Here is a 20,827-nt window from a genome sequence, read left to right as displayed (position 1 = left end):
TATATTGTTTATATAGTTCACAACGCTCCTGCCATATCTATTTGTGCGTCTATTTCCGTTTCGTAATCAACTCTCACAACTGAATTATAGGTCTTAGGTCTATAAGTTTCTTTAATCCTGACGAATAATTTAGTTGACCAGGGATCCCTAAAAATTGTCTAAGGATTGATCGGAAGCAGATTATCATTTTGTAGTTGAAATCTAACGAATCAGTTGAAATGAAAGCGGAAAAAGGTAGGAAGAGCGGTGCGAAAGGCGTCGCGGCGTGGTAAAGAAAAGAGTCGGCGTTTAAGACGTGGCGAATCGTTTGGCCCTCTGAGGAAGAAAGTCAAACAGGGCTGACATAGAGGAGAGAAATACGGGTCCCGTCGTCCACGATAATGACGAAGCGGCGAGAGAAACTGGTGCCGGGTTACAACCTCGCTCTTGTCCTCGTCCTCGTTCGTTATTCTTAACGTCACCGCGGCTGCGGCCGAATCTATGCGTGCTACCCTCACCCCCGCCCTACTGCTGCATCCGTGCCCCGCACTACCCCGACTCCTAATGTCGACCGGCCCTGTTTCACCGTGTTTTTGCATCGCGGCAAGCGGTCGTCGCTTCATCTTCTCGAGCTATTCATATTTTTCCACCAAGATAAAGCTTTCTTCTTCCCACGACTTAACGTTTTCTGAACGCTTTCCACTAACCTTCCTCGATTCTTATTCCACTCTCGCCTCCCCTCTCAACCTAAGCTACATTTCTGCGATCCATAGTCTCTATTTAAACGGTTGAAATTTCAAATGCACCGTAAGTTAGTGCAATTTCAAAAGTTTACTAAATTTCAATCAATTTTCACACATGTGCCGTAACTTCATTCAGATCTTCGCTCCATAGAGTTGCCCTTATTCCGCTTATCCAACAGTTATAACTGATTTCAAGATAAAGTCGAATCCTAATTATAAGTTAGACCGTCGAAAGTTAACTAGCAATAACTGCTTTGAGAAATTTCGGGAAGAAAGCGGAAAGGGAGGTAGCCGCACGAGGAAAGCGTTAATAGAGTTGCTCGATGTAGCAGTTGAACGTATTTGATAAACTAAGAAAAAGATGACCCCGAGTGTGCATCGATCTGTGCGTTATTGAACTTGCTGGCAGCAGGCGTTCGCATTTGTCGCGTCACCCTGACACCGAATCGACTGCGACTTCTGGAACGGCGCCGTTCTGACCTTCGCAGACAACGTGGAGAATACCACTCTCCTTCTTCGCATGTTCCACGTTAAATCCCTTCTCTCAATAATCTTAACCCAGACCTCGTCGTTCTTTATTTTTGGCGCAAAACGTAACGAGAATGCGCGTATACTTGGCATGCCAATAGTAAATATGAAATAGCAATAAAAATAAGACTTCGACTCGCGTTCATCCTTGCGCGCTTTCTCTTGACTCGTACAGTCGCACTTGCGAGCAACCAGGTTGCAACAGGTGCTTAGACAAAGGACAACTCCCGAAAACCTTTTCTTTTACGCATCCTTCTCGCTCCGCTAATGGACATAACGAAAGTCTAGCTACTCTTTCAACTCTACTGCCAGCAATTCTCCTTGTCTCCGCTCTACTGCAACAACTCGAAACGAAGGCTGGATAAAGAATAAGAATCGCGTGTTAGATAGAGAAGTGTAGATGAAATATATGAAGGTTTGCGTAGATGGGTACTCTTTGGAATTTAGATGATCGTACAGTGGTCGATTGGTGAAGAAGAGTAACAGAGGACACTTGACGGGGATCGAACCCTCCCGACGAAGGTTAAGCACTCTTCCGGCAAAGTAGCAACGGCTGGAAGAGCTTATCGTAAAACAGTAAGTATGTATATAGGTACATAGTTGAGTGTCGCGTATACATACGCGTTGGAACGCGACGCACACGTGGCTAGAATTAAACGCAAACTGGGACACGCGATAGACGCTCGATTAATAATAGCGCGAAACGAACAAGACCACCGGTCGCATGGGCTACTATTAATCGTTCTATTATTACGATGAATGTGTCGTGCCCGTACCTGGGACACCGAGCATCCGCTAAATACGACGAGTCGCAATCTACAAATTCCTTCCTTTCTCAAATATATGAAATTCTTCCAAGTAGATATACTTTGTCTTTCAATCTACCAATAAGTTGCATCGCTCAATTCTTTAGCCATTGAAATCGATGGATTCTGGACTATTAGTATTAGCTTTCCATGTACCTCGTTGTTACGTGCAAACTAACGTTTCCACATCCTTAACAATTCCCCAAACCTAGCAATCGATTATGACGCGCTCGATAGCAATTTTCGCAACCAGACCGAAATATGATTATAGCTTGCCGTTGATTTACTAAACCGCATACGATGAAAGCGCGCACGCGCGCACGCGCGCTCCTGCACTTCCCCTGTTCGACTCCTAAACGTGATACATGTTAATTTGCTGCAACCGCCGCGTCTGATACAATACTCGCCACAATTTCACGCTTTTCCTAGTTTTCTCGAGAATGTGCAAATAGTCGTATCAATCGCATTCTAAGAGTCATCTTGTACTCTCGCCAGAACTGATTCAATAATTTCCGCACCGATAAATCCTGCCTAATAATTTTGAATAATGTCCTTGTGGGTAGATGGAGGGTATCCAGAAACATTTGGCTCGCTCAGCCAGAGAAAATAGTAAAATCAATGCCGCTTCAGACTTTCTCACTATTATTTATTTTTAGTTTATCTTCCTTAATACCGATATAGCGGGAGGGTTCGATTAAATTGACCGCATCCCATTGATTCTTACTCCCTCCAGCTGCTTACCGCCCCACCCACTTACCGTGACAGGGACTAATGTGGGAGAAGATAATATCGAGAAGCCTCGTTGATCAAAGTTTCGCGAAAATGACGAGGAAACTCGACGAACCAGGCTAAACTGATAGAATGTAAAGTGAAAAACATGGCTTTTCAGAAGCTAGAAGCGTTGGATAGCGAGTGAATGTGGGGTAAAAAGAGCAATCGTTTTTAAGCTTCCATTTTCAAATGACAATATGGATGAAGTACAGCTGAGGGTGGTTCGATTTCTAACATCATTTTCTGACGCTCACATCTTTCGCCTGTCTAATTCCTTCTCTTCGCATCGAAAACTTTGACTAACATTTTTCAAATGTCTAGTATACCTATTTAGGTCAGTCAGTTGGCGCGGATAATTCTGACCTCTTTCTTTTCCAAATAGTATATCTCGTATTCGAAAAGCGCGAAAACTTGGCTACTTTGGGTGGTAATGATCATAAATACGGAAACTCTAGAGAAAAAAGGAGAGTAAAGTGAAAGGAAAATGATGCAGATACGGATGTTTGTAATAAAATTAACTGCGAATCCGAGTGAACGGGAAAATCTAGGTATACACAATACTATATAAGGGTAATAAAAGAATCCATTGGCGCGGCGCGTTGAATTCTAATCAGGATGCTGGTGAACAGATTCAGCTGGCAGGCATGATTTCATGCATAGTCTGTTCAAGCTTTACTGAACAGGCTGGGTTAGGCTACGAAATAACCAGAGCCAGAAAAGTTTCTCCATTTCTCATGCTATTCGGACATCGCTATCGCCGTTATAAGCCATAGAAAATTCAATGTTCGGTAAGTTATCTAACAAACAACATACCTAATACAACTGCATCGTCCACTCGTTCGTTAATGTTCCATCGAAAACGGTGTACAGTTGAATGTAAAGATCGATGTTTACATCCTAAAATTGTTTGAAACAGAAATGAAGACTCGACAATGTTTGACGTCGAAATATTGAACTTGGAAATAGTATAACATAGTTCGATACGTAAAGACTAACGTGAAAGAAATCACAATTTGAATGTCACTCGACCTTGTGCCATTTCCTGGACGAAATGACTTTGGCGCGTTAACTCGCTCGGCGATCTTAACAAACGGACCTGATATCTTTTTTTTTTTCTTTTTCGAAAGTACAACACTCGTTCACTAGCACTCTTAAGAATATGCCTTTCGCTCTATGTATCTTCTCGCATCTCTGTCATCCACCACTTAAACGTCGTTTGTGCGAGCAAGAGGATTCACGAGCTGAACCAGCGCGCATCAATACTCGTGTAATTAGTAACCATGCCGGAGTATAATTAATAGAGACGAAAGGGATCTTTCGACTCGTTTACGTGTCACGAGGCTCCGTCTACCGAGTATCTGCGTGTGAAATTCCCTTGCATCTCAACTCTCCTGCGAATACATACCTACCTACTTTCGTAAAGAAAATGAACCATTCGAAAGGAAATTCCGATAAGACACACCACATCGCGTCTTCGTAGGTAATTACTACACATGTCAGTAGAAATTTATGCTGCTATTCGATTCAGTAGATAATAAGGGTTATAAAATAGGGGTTAGTTTGTTGGATGCAACCGAAATCAGAACGTGATTAGACTTTTTCCATCTGTCCATCTGTTTCCATGTATGTCATTTCGCTCCATCTTTTGCGTACGAATACTTTGTCTTTCTCCCTACAACTCCCTACAAGGTGCATAGAAAAAACATGTACCCGGAGGGTTTCCCGTAAAAAGGAAAAGCTACTGTCAGTAGCGAAACAACGATACTCGAGTCCTCTTTCCGAGCGAGTTTCGCTTTTTGTTTGCTCTCGTCGCGACCTATAGCCTTCGACGGTTCTCGTAGGGTGAAGCCGTTTTTAATTGCGACAACGCTCGCTCTGATACCCGTGGAGTGGCTGCGTTCGCATTTATACGCGACACGCTTCCTAAAGTAGTGGAGCGGCAAACGACTAACTATTGTTGAAGTAACGCTAGCGAAAAACACGCAGTAAGTAACAAGTCGAGAAAAAGAAGCCGCGGCGCGGCGTTTTCAGGAAGGACAATAATAAGACGCAACTTCACAAATCTGTCCTCTAGAACACGCTACTTGCTTCTGATATCGATAACAGTTTTATCCTCTCGTACGACCCGATAATCAATTTCGTACAATTGCCACGGCCAGCTTCCGATCAGCTGGCGAAACTCGCCGCTTTTGACTTACGAAGAAACAATATCTACTTCTGGTCTCGAGTGCTTTCACGTGTTTTCGCTCTCTTTTACGATGTCATTGCGCGACATCGCAATGTCGCAATTGCCGCAATTGCCGCAATTGCCGCAATTGACTGTGAATCGCGAGCAGCAACCTGGAGGAACGATCGATGTCGCTGCACGCTGTCGAGAGTAAAGTTTCGAAACGGTGTAGCATCCGGAGGCGAGACGTTCGTCACGGTCCCTCCGATGTCAAGAGAAACGATACACGAGAATATTGAGAAACGACTACCGTGTACAGTCTACGTGTAGATACGTTTCTCTGTATATAGACCGACAAGATGAGAAGCTTCATCTCGTTACCGATCCTGATGATGTAATTGTATTTCATTTACCGCGCGTTATCCTGCGTACACCCCACGATAGAAAATGAAAAATGATTACGTAAATGTAGCACAAGGGACGCTGAGCGTACCGCTATTGTTAGAACCTTTTCCCTTTCATACAGTTTTATATACAGATACCTATGTAGAACAGGGTTCTTACTAAGGCCCTGAACCTACGTTAGTATGCCTACAGATGAATCAAGTTACATCAAGTGTCGTTGATTCGTAATTTCGAGTCGTTATCCTTCAAATTCCTTTCCAATTCCTATCGAATCGATATAGGTATCTATAGATACATATGTATACATATGTAGATAATTGGTAACCGCAACAAGCTAATCGAATACCTGACCTGATAAATAGTGGGTGGAAAGTAAAAATTGACTAAACGCTAGGAGAAAGAAATAAAAAAGTAAAGCAGAGTAGAGTGACTCACTGATTGAGGGTCCGATCGTTGCTGCCAGTGGTTGCAGAGCCCTGTACTCCGGAAGCGGCGGCTGCGGCCGAGCCCGAGTCGTGATGCCTTCTCTCCTTGTGGACAATGCCCATTAATTTCATCCATGGATTGTTGGCCGCATGGGCGCCCATGCCGCCGCTTTGCCACATTGCGCTCGCCAGTCTCGCTCCTTTTGCAGGAGCCCTTCCTGGGCTCCGACCGATCCTCTAGCTTTGCCAGAAGCACGCCCCTCCCACGCACCACTATTATCCACTTGTCCCACACCCCTTGCTTCTGCACCTGATCCTGTTTCTGCTCCTGTTTCTGCTCCTGCTCCTTCTCCTCCCTTTCCTCTTCACTCTCGTTCTCCTCTTCGTCGTCGTCGTCGTCGTCGTCGTCGTCCTGCTTCTCGTCCTGGTCCTCGTTTTGGTCCTCCTCTTCCTCCACCTCTTCCTTCTCCGCCTTCTCCGCCTTCTCTCCCTCCTCCTCCTCCTTTTCCTCCTGATCCGCCGCCTTTTCTGCCTTCTCCGCCTCCCCGCCCTCGTCCTCCTCCACTTCTTCCTCCTTCGGCCGCTGTCTCTCGCGGACCTTTCCACTCTCTTCGCGATGGAAACGCTCCACGTGCTGATCGCAACCAACAACCGTAATCGTGACGTTCGCGTCTGTGTCGGCGCGCTGCTGCTCCAGCTCGACCTCCAGCTCCTCGAGAGCGACTAGCGCAATCCTTTTGATATGTTGATTCCCGAAATCGATGCCAACGAAGGAAAAGTGTTTGGTTAGCCGATCCTCGAATATCCGCGACGAATAATTACCGATAAAAGCGAACTGCCCCAAGGCTAAGAGATCATGTTCGAAAAACGAGCACAGCCGGCCGACGATATCGGCAGAACTGGCTGGCCCTGCGTACCTACGACCTGCCTCGATCGGCCTCGTAGGCTCCCTAGCCCGACTTTCGAGCAACTCCACCATCTAATCCTTATCGTTAGTTTATTCACTAGCCTTTGTTGGCCCCGCACCCCCGCTTTCGTTCTTTCACTTTCTTTCCTCGATTCGATCGATTCTCTGCGTGCCTCTCGTCTTTTACGCTTGCCAACGTGTTTTCTCCTCTTCTTCCATTTACAAGATCGTGCTTTTGCTCTCGACCACTTTTCTTTTCCCTTCCTTCTGCCTGCCTTTAGGAACTCTCCACTTTTTTCCGACGCCGTGTTGTTTTACCTTTTCTTTCTTCTTTCTGTGCTCCTAGTTCAACAGAAAAAAATATATGTTTCACCAATCTTTTCTCCTTTTTATAGTTCAGTTATTTCTTTTGCGCGTCATCGCTCAAAGTCTTCAATACTTTGATCAAATCAAAGGTATTAATATTCTTCTCTAACCATTCTACTAATTATAAGACATACCTTTTAAGATTCGAATCAATAAATTATTCGACAATCGGAAATTTCAATTCCAAGTCTTTCTCTCGAATTCTCTCGAGAAGAAACGCATTCAATCTTAATAAAATATTGATCGAGCCCAGGCTAACCCACAACTTTGAACTGTCGCGTCGCGTCGTGTAAATTTCAGTGCAGCAAATTAATTCTAACGAGGAGAAAACGAGTCTTGGAATGTATCCATTAAAAGGCAATCGAAATGATACGCGCATAAAGCGAGTTGCGCGTTTTTTAAACGATTCAGAAACTATTGATTCCTTTTAAAAATACATATCTGAAAATTGGCGTAATAATAGCCGAGGTTTCGCTATTATTAATCGCCCAAAAATAAGTGGAACTCTTTCGGTTATGAGCATACGAGTATACATATGTACATATGTACGTATATTTCTGTAGTTCGGCCTTCTTATAGGTAATATGTAGCACAAATTATACCTTCTCGAAATGTTCGCAGAGGAAAAGACTTTCTACTGTATTATTTATATCCATTTGAACGAAAAGGACTGTTAATTCGTTCGTATTGTTGTGAACCGTGGCTATATTCTGTATCTACTAGTTTCAGTAACGCGGTATTTTTCGGGAAATTCTAGACTTTTGTTTTAAACAAAGTTAGCTACGTGTCTACAACTTATTCTTAGTTTGTAATTGCCTATAAATTAAGTTGATATCAAAATTGTAAATACAAAGAGAAGTGCGACAATGGAAAGAAAAGAAAATACGCAAGAGAAACGAAATAAGAGATTCTCGTGCAGTTGTTCTCACCTTACTCGCGTGGTTGATGAACGCAGTCGAGGAGATGAGCGACGAACCGTAGAAGAGTACTTTCCACTGCACTTTTTTTCTTCGCTAGAGAGACGAAAGGAGAAGGAGAGCTGGTGGAATCGAGGGCTATATAAGCCTCTCGACGTATTCGTCCTTCAGCCACTGTCACGGCGTCGCGAGCGCATCTTGCACCACACACAAGATTATCATCAAACACGGAACCGAAAATTTCACCACGGAACGTATTCGTCACCCGCGAGACTCTTCCCAGCCCGATTTCTTCCCTTTCCAGTCCTTTCTCGTCCTTTCCCGATCCACTATCCTCACTATACACCCTGATTTTCACGTTCACCCTTTAACTAGATTCGTATTGGCCTGTAGCCAGCCACGCGGTCGTTGTTCTCCACGATGACTGCACGTAACTACGTACGAGCACGATTTCAACTTTCCTCCGTCTCTCTACGTCGATCGACATTTCCGCAAAAGAGCTTAATGCCAATTAACTGCTACGATGGGTCTTCGCCGTTTGTCCCGCTCGACTGGCATCTACGGAATATTGCGAAACTGATTAGAATTGCGTCTATTCGATCGCAACCCTTCACGCGAACAATCGAATCGAAACTATCCTTTAATATTTAACTATTCCATCTTAGCAATATCACAACACAGCAGCACAAATAATGTATGCAGCGAAACCGGTTCAACTTCATGGATATCTTATTCGCAAAGGAGAAAGTGTCAGTCACAGGAGAGAGAAAACGGCTCGCGCGAGAGAGAGAGAGAGAGAGAGAGAGAGAGAGAGAGAGAGAAGAGAGAGAGAGAGAGAGAGAAAATTGCTTACGGACTAGTAAATTGGATGAAAAACATATGAAAAACGTTCGAGAAAAGCGTTTTCTTATCCGTTTGTGAAAGCGAACTCCAGAAGAATTATCTTGGACGTTACACGAGCGATTCTCGCTCTTATGAACGAAGCCAGCGGTGTGTGTGGCATCAGCAATAGAAATGCTACAGGTCGTCTTCTAATGTCTTAAGAGCCGAGACGAAGAGGGGGACACGAGTCGAACCCCAAGACTCGGAAATGCCAAATGAAAAGCTCTTGGTTACCACGTGTCGGAATAAAGACGCGTTACCGTCATCAGAAGTCGCTTAAAATCGAAATGCAGCGAATCGGAGCGCAAAGTGACTCGTAAAGAGAAGAAGATAAATTTTGTTTAAAACGCAATGCCTATGCCGAAAAATGTGCTGTTTTAGCCAAAGAAATGAAAGAAAAAAGTAAAAGCGAGAGAGTACGAGGCGTTGTAACGATGGTTAATAAAATAGCCATCGCGGCGTATCGATTGCGGAAGAAGGATATACACGTGTACAAGCCCGGAATGCTCGGAGTTCGCGTGGAAATTGCCGGACACGAAGCATCGACTCGTGGTAGGACGAAAAACTGCCGCGCCGGTGCACCGAAATGAACCACTCGCGTGAAGAAACCTGGAATCAACGACCTTGATTATGCCTTGCTTATCGTTTCCTTCTTTCAAGATAGTTTAACTCGCTTCCAAAGGGGTACACTTTTCCTCGTGACAAACATCGACAGTGAAAACTCTCCACGAACGTGGAAAGCTAATCAAATGAAACCGCTTTTTTAAAACACACTTTTCCGCAGCGATCTTCTTCTAGGGCGACGATTCATTTTCAAATGTTCGGCACCGTTGTCATCCCGTATTCACAATTTACGATCACTATCCGACAAATGATTTACAACGATAAACCATTCTGACAAAAAACGCAGGCGATCGGAACGAAGAAACGCGCGACCCTGTACTTCGCGATGTTTCTTGCACACAATTGCTCGTCGTTCCAACTCTTCCACAGCCGTTAGACTCGCTGGAATGTGGATAAAAAGAGAAGGAAACAGGAAGATACGGAGACTCGCGACGAAGCCAAGAGAAAAGTGAAGAATCATGGAGGAAGAACGAGAAGAGATGAGGATGAGAGCGTAAGAAGGAAAATGCACGCGTAGCCCCTCGGTCAAACACGAGCATCGAACTTGGACGTACCCATCGCCGACACCACGGCACGATTGCAGCCAATGAGATCGCGCGATCTCAGCCGCATTGGCGGTGCGTGAGAGAGGTCGCGGGCAAGAGAAGAACACGCGGCACCACGGCTTCTCTCCTCTCTAGAAACTGGCTCGTTCCCTCCTTACCTCGATCCACTTTCGATCACTATCTGGATCCTTTTTCGTTGCGACCACTCCAAGAAAATTCACTTTCAACATCGATCCCTCTTCTTCCTCCTGTTTCATACTTTTTCCCTTTATCGCTCAATCACTACCCGATTCGCTGACTAATCGGAAAACATAAAACACATTCAACGATGTTGAATAGACGAGCAATCTCATGGTGGTCGTTTTCAAGCCACCGTTAACATTGACATTGTCTTTGGCTTTGGCTTTGGCATTGACATTGGCATTGGCATTGGCATTGGCATTGCTGTTTCGAATCCGTTTGCTCTTCGCTACCCTTCTCCTGCATCCATCATCACTCGAAATCGCTAGTCAGAGGTCGATTCATTTATTCTTTCGCTTCTGAAGTAAAATCGCGAAACACAGCTGAACGATGACACTGGCAAAAACGTGAGAAACTATTTCTCTTAATGAAAAGCGCCACGATATTCATTTTACTTGGAGAAACTGTGATAGGGATGTAGACGCACCGGACACGATACGTATCATGTGATCAGGCCGAAAGGTCACACACCGGTGTTACTCGATTCTCCAGCCGCACCGCAGCAACCCCGCGGCCGGCTACGTTTTCGATCACTCTTCCGACTACAAAATCTATTCTCTCTTCCGTTTCTTTCTCCTTTCTTCCCCCTTTCTTTCCCCTTTCTTCCTACTTCCCCTTTTTAGTCGTTACTCGACCACCCGAAGCGATCGTCTTCGAAAAAAAAACCGATTCACCAATGTATTTACTTGTGGCAATTGAAAGTGAAAGATGAAATAAGAGATGTAAGGAAGGAGACGAACCGTGACCGAAGACGGTAACACGGAACGACGATCTCGAACGACGATCTCGAACGACGATAACGAATCGTAGCGAGATACGAAATGTGCCTTGAAAAGAGAGCGATGACGATGGGCCCGTAGAACCGCGAGGGCGACAAAAAGAGGGCGGGGGGTGGGTGTAAGGAAAAAGGCACCCCGACTTAAAAGAAAAGGCGGGCGGCCACGAGACTCCCGCGCGGAGCCCAACGTTTCGCCTCACTGCCGGGCTCACTGCAGGCTCTGACGCACCAGCCTGCCACCCCCTGTACGCCGCCACCTCCGGCATCCCCTTCCGAACCACCCCCGACTCCCCTTACTATCCGTTACTACCCCTTCGACCGCCCACCTTACTGCCTACCCTCGCCATCTGGCTCGCTGCCTGCATCGCAACCTGCTTGCCTGCCTGCATGCATGCATACCTGCCTGCCTACGCGCCAGCATTCCTCTTTCTGTGCCTCTCTACTGCTTACATTACACCCCTACGACCCACACACTTTCGAAACTCCGCTTTCGTCGCGAGGACCCCCTTTTCTTTACCGCTTCATCCTTTCTAACAACATTCTCCTTTTAGTACTTGCTCGTGCTCTCAGAATCAAGCTGTAGAGTTTCGTAGCTGTGTCATGCACAGGCGCAGCTACACGCGTTCGCTAGACTGTCGTTCTTTCGGCGCTGTTCGGCGCATACGCGCACCTAAGGCGTGCGGTATACACCATTCCAGCGGCTGGGCTACCGGCGCACACCTGCGCCATGCTCTCGCTCCCCTCCAATGCCCAAAACCTTCTAACCACTATACGTCTTCACCCCTCCCATTGCTCTATCCGCCCCTCTCCCTCTCTCTCTCTCTCTCTCTCTCTCTCTCTCTCTCTCTCTCTCTCTCTGTGTCTGTGTCTGTGTCTGCCTCGGTCTATGTACGTATGTCATTCTTTTTACCTGTTCTTGCATGAACGAAATTGCCTGCTATTTCTACAGGATCATCCTGACTTCCTTCTTGTTCTTTCTTCCAGTCTAGGATCTGCACTCTTCCTTAAAACATTGAAACTGTGCATTAACTACTTACAGATTAACATCTCTGTAGGTAAGCACATAGGTATGCATCCTTGCGTTTGGCTTAATAAAACAATTCTCCCTCTCGCATTCTGTATCTTTCTCTGCATACCACTTACCTTTTACTTTCTTTACAAATCTTCGGCATTTCTTTTCTAATTTGTCCTTTCTTGCTCCGTTTTCTATCCATTCTTGTTTTCTTCACTCCGATTCGAAGAAACTACGTATCTTCTTGCACTTAACGAAAAAATAATAAGTGCCACTTACTCCGTAGTTCCTATGAAAAGCATCTTGTCGCATTCTCGAACTCTGACTCTGACTATCGTAAATAATTCAAATTTATAGAATCAAGAAATAGCTTCTAATTAGTTAGTCTTAAATTGTTCGCGCAACACGTTACCTATCTTTTTGTGCTTGTCACAATATTACTGTCACAGTATCACTTCTATCTTTTGTCTCCTACCATTTTTTCTTCGTTCTTTGCTTTCACTCCTTCCCCTAAGCATGTCCAAATTAAAATGAATATTTTTTTACAATAAAGATTCCCATAATATCAAATAAAATGATAAAGTAGCGATAGAAGTAAAGGAAGAAATACGTACTAAATTGATCGACATATATGTACGTGTAGATGTATGAGAAAATGTTAAACGAGGAATAGATTTAGGTGGTAGTGCAATTTGCAAGACTGAAATTTTCGGCTGACGAACGATAAGCTGTACGAGGACAGTCGAATCAGAAGCAATTCGCAGTTATTGCAGTAGGGATTGTAATTTCCGGCACACGAACGATTAATGTGACAGAGGTACATAGTTTGCACCTACGATAAGAAAGCTCTCTCTCACGCGTTCGAAATATTCTTGTCGCCTCGTAACCATCGAATATTTTTCATTCATTTAATTACCTTCGTATTCTCCATTTCGACCGAACAAATTAACTATGTGTTACAACCGTCATTATACATAGTCGGTTATTAATTAATTAGTCGTACGTAATTGAACAAATTGGAATTAATATTATTACATATTGACATCGGCATGGATGTTCAATCCTCGTAAGGTTAGAGAATAGATGTAATTGAAAAATAGTATGTATTTCGTTCACCTCTTTACAACGAGATGAGATAAAACAACTATAAGATTTAATTGTATTACCTGAACCCCGTTGATGCATGGAAATAATAAATATGGACCATTTTCTTCGGTAATGTCAAATTGATAGAAACACGCGCGACGTACTGCTGCCAGTCCCACCTGACACTTTCACAACTGCTTTGGCGCCAATTCCAAAAATTAGCTAGATCCGGAATCACGTGGTATAATCGTTAACTACTTCTCAAGTCATGTACACTTCTGTAGGTGTGATTTCAAATTTAAAAATGCTTCTTTTGCAGTGTTTTTTAAAATAATATTTTTTAATATTATTTACCTCATCAACGATAAATAAAAGAATAAAAATTATTCTGGATTACTGGATTAAAAATGAAAGTAAAAGTATAGCATAAAGTATCATAGGCGCCAAATTTCAAATCATGTTCCTTGTAAATATAGGAAATCGCATTTACTATCGATTCTTGAATGCGATTTCGAATTCTACCTACATGCAACAAATATTGAACCAACTATAGCATATTTATGAAAGTGCTCTAAAAATAGTAGATTAATTTTCTTGAAAGTTTTTACTATTTTTATACTTTGTATCGACATTGGATAACAACGGTAAAAGACCCGAATGATTTGGTCCAGTTAATACGCATCGAGCCGACCACCATTCATGGTTAAGATAAAAAAAACCAACTCTCGCTCGATATTGCAGCGTCCAATACGTACATAAGAACATGGCAAACTACACGAACACTGCAAATACTAAAGCAATTCGGAGCAATGTAAAAGCCTGCATAAGTATTTTCATGGCACGTAAAATACAACGCCAGATAAATTAATAAGTTTTCTTGTGTAATTTATTTTATCCGTACATGTATATAGACATATGTACATACAGGAGTCATAAATGAATGAAATAGACGAGTGATACATCTGTATATGTTTATATACACAAAGAGTTGTGAAATTATAACATTACTAATAAAATTCAAATGTTTACATCGACATTTTTCTGTTCCAATATTGCAAGACTTTACAAAGCCTTCTACAATATATGTGACTGTAACTGGCAGGTGTATGCCTAATAATATTTAAAGCGTGTAAAATGAATTCCGAGAAGTTACCTTTGTATGTAACAAAAGTATAAGAAATTTCCAAGTAACTGAGTAAAAATGTTTACTGCTACATAAAGAATTAGTTCAGACCTGCTTACCTTGTAATATCCTTAATGAATATCTGGTCACGGTGAAGTATATAAAAACTAGATGTTCGATACACGGTTCACTTAATATTACACTTAATAACGGTAAGATATACAATGCGTTATTGACAATTGGGTTAATTCATCGTGCATGGTAACGAACAAAAAAATACGTACATATGAAATATTATCGAGATCAATAATCTTGTACAGAATCATAATTATTATAGGGAGGGGGATCTGGACGACCTTCTGGAATTCGGTATTTCTCTTCCACCTCTTGCTCGTTATCATCTTCGTATTTTACAGCCGTAAAGTATGATCCAGAAGTTGAGAATGTATTACTATAATCAGGATAATCTGAAAATTTCCGTCGGAAAAATGAATATATTAATGAACGATCAATTTATTGTATAAAAACTGCGAATAGAAGGAGACTTGATGATAAGTACCATCCAAAGGTTCTTCTTTAATTCGAATTTCTTTCGTATCTTCGTCTTGCCGATCACCTCGATCTTTCCTGTCTCTACGTTCACGATCGCGATCGCGTTTATCCCTCTTACGATCTCTATCACGATCGCGATCATTACTTCTAGAGCGTCTTCTTTTACGGTCGCGGTCACGCTCTCGATCTCGATCACGATCCCTCCTCTCGCGTGGACGTTCGTCCCTTTGGATTTCTTCAATATCTGGATCGGGCAAACGATCACGACTCCGCCTGCGTTTTCGATCGCGCGACCTGCTCCTTGTCCTTCTCTTACGATCACGAGATCTTCTGCGTTCCCTGTCCAAACGATCGCGATCTCTGCAAAGGGGAAATGCAATGTTCAAGTAGAGATTATCATAGCTTTTTCGAATGCTCTCTAAATAAGCTGCGTAAAGGGTATCGTATGTAACAGTAGAAAATATACCTCTCCCTATCAAGACGTCCAGATGTCTCCCTTTCTCGTTCCAAACGGTATCGTTCCCGTTCTCTTTCATTATCCTCTCGACCAGAATGTTTAATGTTTACATCAGGACCACCTCTTCGTGTTCCACCAAGTCCTCCGCCAAGCCTTCGCGGAAGCCATCCTTTCACGGTCCTAGCTCGTTCCACGTCGACCAACACTCTGCGACCATCTATTTTCTTACCATCCGCATGCTTATAAGCAGCTAAAAGTATCGATTCAAAATTATTATCTGTTCGCATTCTCATGCTCGCTATTTAATACACTATGGGATTCTTTTATCCCTGGGAAATCAATCAATCAATCTAAAGTGGCAGAAAAGACTTTGCTTAACTGATCTCAATCTCTTCTGTTCTTTTTTTTTCTTTTTTTTTCTTTTTTGTTCTTTTCGAGTTCACTTTCGAGTGAACGTCTCAATTAAAATAAAGATCTTTTTAAAAAGAGAACCGATATTATAATCGCTGAAATTTTGTTACAAATTATAGAATTTGAATAATTCCGCGTTAAAATGAAAAATATGCGAAAACTCGATCACGAAAAGAGAAATGAATGAATAAACCGAATATCGAACGATGTACTCGCACACTACGCCTACGTAAAAATCTTTATCGATATCGATTTTTATCTTCATATTTTTTTCTTACTACGCCTCGATGATATTACCGAATTCTAATGATTGTTACAATTCTCACAGAGATGATTAGGGTCGTAAGGTATCGGCACATGTTATTTCTGATTACGTCTGTATCGACTGCAACGCACGCTATTTTATAAAGTAAAATGCGACGGTACATAATATCACGAAGACGTATCAATATCTTTACTTGAAACCATTTAATTGATAAAATTTACTTTCGTCAAATCATGTTTCCGTCTAAAGTAAAGCATACGAGATGTAGCTATATACATATGTATGTACGTATGTAATGCATCGCAATTACTATTTTGTTTCTGTGATATTCATGAAAAAATTAACGTTCTCATGTACCATGCAAATCATTTTACTATATGAAATCACAATTTTACGTTGCACTCGCAGAACATCAATCGGCAATAAAATGTACGGAATTTTTCAATACCTTAAATCTAGATTTGTAAAGTTGAAAAAGTATTAGCAGATACAAAAATACCTACCGCGGCTACTTACGTACGGAAGTTAACACAAATCTTAGAAGTACTTTTAATCGTGAAATGAACTTGTAAGAGACTCGCGAGCATAGAGTAGGCCAGCGCGTATGCTATTCATTGGGAAGGTGCCCAGTCTTCATATGTTCGTTCAATCTCCGAAGAAGTTTACTTTGCATTTACCTGGTGCGCTTTTTCTTTTTACTTACGACCAAACCGTGCGCAAGTATCCATTTATATACTTTATACATTATATTGTGCTCTAGTTATATCTTAAATTTCATGTAACTAAGACTCTAAGAAGAATGCTTTTCTAATTTTCTTTTTCACCTTGTAAGGGGAATTTATATGCACGATAAAAATATTACCTTTCAAACGTACACGCGACTTTTCGCTAAGCACACTTTCTAACAAACTGACTGATTCAAAATGAATTAGGATAAATTAGTATTCTATATCGAAATTGATATGTTCAAGGACTTAAATGTAAATAATATCGATTGAAGTAGAATGATACGATGACCTTCCGAGTAAGATGATAACTAACTATTTTGAAAGTTTAGAAAACGGAAATAATTGGCGAAATAAGATGCTCGAGAAACAATAATCGATTAGTTTGGAACATGCATTTTGGTACTAGACCTAACGAGAGGAAACATTTCATATAATATCCATACGATATTCGCTTGGTACACGTTTTATAAGTCGACTATTTCAAATGCGTAAAGTCGAACCTAACGTAAGAGCACATAATAACAATTGAATTGTAAAAAAAATATAGATAGTGCTAAGACCAAGACGTGTTATTATAGATTATGCTGTACTAGCCAACAGTGCGTGATCGTTGCTGTAGTTTTCATGTATAAAACGTAGTTCAACTCTGTTTGATGATATTCCAATGTTTCCTACGTACATATAGCTTCATTACGATGTAATCTACTTTTATGTATATTTATAGGTGTAAAATCTAAACTGCTCGCAGTGCGGGTCCCTGAACCTTTTTCCTAAAAAAAGCCCACCAATCAATTTCAATGTAGAATGCTAACTTTTGCAAACGACGTTTGTTAAAAAATAAAAGATACTTCATCCCAAATTATCGAGAAACTCCACCGACTCGTAGCACTTTCAAAATGTGGCCATGTCTATTAACTATCCCCTGGAGGGATATGCTCGAACCACAAGTTTAACAAAATCAGACAAGATAAATAGGGTAAGCATAGACGCTAACAAACGTTGTTGTATGTTGGATCTTACCACACATACAAACCTATCATATCAGGCAGGTTCAGGGATTTTGCATGGAATAGTGAACGGCACTAGTTGCCGGCAGCGGCCACCACGCTGTACCAAGAACAAGATAAAAACTGCATTAATCAAGACAGCCAATAATTTTCTTTTCAGTTGATTCGTTTACCATATATGCATTTACAGAATGGTAATCCTGCATGGATGTATGGCGGGACCCCCCATACCGTCTGGTTTAGTACCAATGAAAATGGGTAGCCTAACTATAGCCCTGCCCCACTATATCTAGCTGGAAGTGACGCTAAGTACGGTGAAACTCCAGACTATGGACTCACTGAGGTTCTCAAAGGGGAATTATGTTTTTCCAGTTTTACTTACAATGCATGTCTCTTTCGTGTTCATACTCAATGAAAGCATATCCTCTAGGCTTGCCATTTATTGTATTGTGAATTACCACTATCTAGAAAATCAAAGTAACTTATTCCTGTTTCGTTTCAAATGTTATGTCTACCAGAAAACAAATAATTCTTTACCTTTTTTACTGGACCATATACTTCAAATTCTCTTCTAAGTTTTGATTCAGATGTATCATAGTTCTGAAAAGAAAAATTAGAAAAGCACGTGAATTTTATAACTCAATAAACGATAAGATTAGTCGACTTTCATATGTACTTTTATTTGGAAATCGTACTCACTATTCGAGCTACAAAAAGAGTCTTGAAAGGATCTGCGGTTACATTTGGAATGCCAGCTGGATCCCATACTGCAATTTCTTGTTCTAGCTTGTATGCCACTTGCTCTGCACGCTCCCTTCTTCTACGTTCAAGCCGTTCTTCCCTGGTTTCGACACGCACAGGCGGTGGTGTATCTTTAGGATCCTAGATTGCATGTACGTTTTCCATTAATGGACTATACAGAACGTTTAATCAAAACAGTAGATATTTTACTTGAAATCCTCCTGCATATTCATTTCCAAGTGCATACAAATGATACAGTGATAGATAAAACAAAAATATCGCATACAGTGAATAAGGAAAATTTTTAAACGATATGGTAGAAAATAATTTATTGTTTCACAATTGTACAATATGGATTGTAATTTATTGAAACTAAATGCACGTTCGAATACTTTAGTTACGTATTATTTAACTTATTGATGTTAAATTTTTCTATAAGTTTACATATATTTAGTGAACGTATATACGTTACTATAACTCAAATTTGTTTCAATAAATCGTAATCCATTGCACAATTTTTACATAATGAATTATTTTCTACCATGTCGTTCGAATACTTTCGTTACTCACTGTATGTATTTTGATTACCTCGAAATATTTGAGGAAAGCTCCAACGCCGATATAGCCTCCATTCTTTTTCTCGTGTGGAAGCTTACTAACAGGCGGTAGATATGGTATAGGATCCCGCGGAGCAAAAAGGGCCAATAAATTCGGCGGTAGAAACTGCGTCATTTTCTTCAATTATACTGCTAACGCGACGCTTCAAGTTCTCAATTCAAGAAAAACCTCGAGGCAAACAGCATCTTCGTCCCTCACGCACCATTACAAAATGGCGACGACACGACCGCTAACTACACATTCTCAATTCACAGTATTTCTGAAGCACGGACAATCTATATAACTAAATAAGGTATGAGGCTTAGTCGCCTGAAAGCGTCTGATCTGCGCCATCTTGTAAGAATATACCATGCGCGTCGCAAGTGGAGGGACAAAGTACTAAGCTTTGCCAGTTCATATGTATGCTTATTCTTCATATAATTTGCAATATCTGGTAAAAAACATGAGGAATTACAAATCGGTGAGAAATGTCATCAATAAGCTACGTGCACTATTATCTCGCAAAAAATTAGCTAGAAATAGTGTTATAATTATACATGTGAATTGGAAATATCTTAGTACCCTGTCCCTCCACTTGCGCCGCACATGATGTATTCTTACAAAATGACGCAAACCTATTGCTCTCAGAACCGTCCTGTGCTTAAAAGTTCTGTAGCGTATCCAGTAGGCTGCGGTTACAGTGAGTGCGTTTTCTGACGAATATGTCCGAACTCTTTATCGTATGTACATACATACATGTATGCAATACGTATCGCGAAAGGAGTAGCAAAATCAACCGCTACATTATGTGTTGTAAAGTCGGTAGAGCAGACCATGCGATACAAATTCCCCTCATGGACGAATTTATAGGATAAACTGGATATTTAATGGACTTTCGTGTCTCACGTTCTGAAATACCGACTTCCCAGAAAATAACTGGTTCTCGAACGCCCTCTAAAATTTGTAAGCGGTAGATGTAGGAAACATTGTGCTTTCATTACTAACGCTGGTAATTCTAGCATATGAGAAAAAATTCCTACCATACCACCCAGTATGGAAAATATCCCATTACACTATACTCTTTATTTATCCCTATAATTTCAAGATGACTAATTTTTTTATGACTAAATTGCGTTAGTAACTAAATCTTCAACATAGAATTTTTACAGTTCATTTAGTAATTTAAAATTGCTTAAGATGGCGTTAACTGTTTGAGAATGGAGTAGAAAACGTAAAATCATGAAACATAATTTTAATTTTCAATCATTTTGATTACACGTATATACAGTTTAAAATACTACAAGTTTTTATATCGTTGGTTGAAATGAGTGAAAATATAATTTACAATATGATTAAAAATTTTGTTTAAGGTTTTGAAAGATCACAAGATGGCGCTAGTGAGGAGCATTTATTCGCAAATATGAAGCAGTCATAGAATGTTTGCTATTAATGTCGTATTTGTTTTTCTTTGATCAGTTTACGTTTACGTTCATATTTCTTCTGCAGAATAATGTTTTCTTTCCTTTTTGCAACAGACTTGGCGGCTTGCCGTAGGTGGAGTAATTGATGAAAGCCTTCAAAAATTGTGAGTTATGAAATACTTTTATTATGTTTGTACGCATGTAACATAACAGTGGTTAACAGGAAATTCTATAAAATGACGTTTGTCAGTTTTTCTTTTAATATATATTTGTAAATATTTGTGGTATTTTTATTGGAAGTTGAATTGGTGGTTATTACAAACACGGAACAAAGAAACTCTAAA

General features: G+C 41.2%; 3 protein-coding genes across 5 annotated transcripts in view; all 3 read right to left on the bottom strand.

Annotated features, from left to right (window-relative positions):
• Shaker (potassium voltage-gated channel protein Shaker) overlaps positions 1 to 6,141 on the bottom strand; it is a 79,270-nt gene extending 73,129 nt beyond the window's left edge. For all 3 annotated transcript variants that reach the window (XR_013003507.1, XM_076392438.1, XM_076392434.1), the window contains exon 1: positions 5,835 to 6,141. Coding sequence is in view for 2 of the 3 variants with exons in the window: in XM_076392438.1 (XP_076248553.1) it covers positions 5,835 to 6,004 (170 nt within the window). In the remaining variant the exon portion in view is untranslated. The remainder of the gene's footprint in view (positions 1 to 5,834) is intronic.
• Positions 6,142 to 6,933: 792 nt separating this feature from the next.
• Positions 6,934 to 8,501, bottom strand: LOC143188400 (uncharacterized). Its single transcript, XM_076392616.1, has 3 exons — positions 8,440 to 8,501; positions 8,027 to 8,379; positions 6,934 to 7,073 (listed from the first exon to the last, which is right to left on the bottom strand). Exons 1-2 carry the CDS (start codon positions 8,499 to 8,501, stop codon positions 8,028 to 8,030), a joined length of 414 nt encoding a protein of 137 aa, XP_076248731.1. The 3' UTR covers positions 6,934 to 7,073; position 8,027.
• Positions 8,502 to 14,049: 5,548 nt separating this feature from the next.
• Snrnp-u1-70k (small ribonucleoprotein particle U1 subunit 70K) lies at positions 14,050 to 19,300 on the bottom strand. The gene is given in 9 exon segments (XM_076388767.1): positions 14,050 to 14,771; positions 14,864 to 15,216; positions 15,323 to 15,563; positions 17,751 to 17,777; positions 17,780 to 17,824; positions 18,107 to 18,188; positions 18,262 to 18,324; positions 18,424 to 18,606; positions 19,054 to 19,300. Coding segments are annotated over 9 exon segments (1,302 nt in total). The 5' UTR covers positions 19,198 to 19,300; the 3' UTR covers positions 14,050 to 14,607.
• Positions 19,301 to 20,827: the final 1,527 nt, after the last annotated feature.

The sequence above is a fragment of the Calliopsis andreniformis genome, chromosome 2 (assembly GCF_051401765.1).
Source record: "Calliopsis andreniformis isolate RMS-2024a chromosome 2, iyCalAndr_principal, whole genome shotgun sequence".
Taxonomy (NCBI): Eukaryota; Metazoa; Arthropoda; class Insecta; order Hymenoptera; family Andrenidae; genus Calliopsis; species Calliopsis andreniformis.
Note: the sequence above shows the minus strand (reverse complement) of the source record. Positions and strands in the feature narration are given on the sequence as shown.

Bases quoted from the DNA above. Each gene is read 5' to 3' on its own strand.
- LOC143188400 (XM_076392616.1), bottom strand. From the start codon at position 8,501: ATGTCGATCGACGTAGAGAGACGGAGGAAAGTTGAAATCGTGCTCGTA. The intron at 8,380-8,439 runs GTCATCGTGGAG...ATCTAGTTAAAG, and splicing joins CTCGTACGTAGTTACGTGCA to GGTGAACGTGAAAATCAGGG.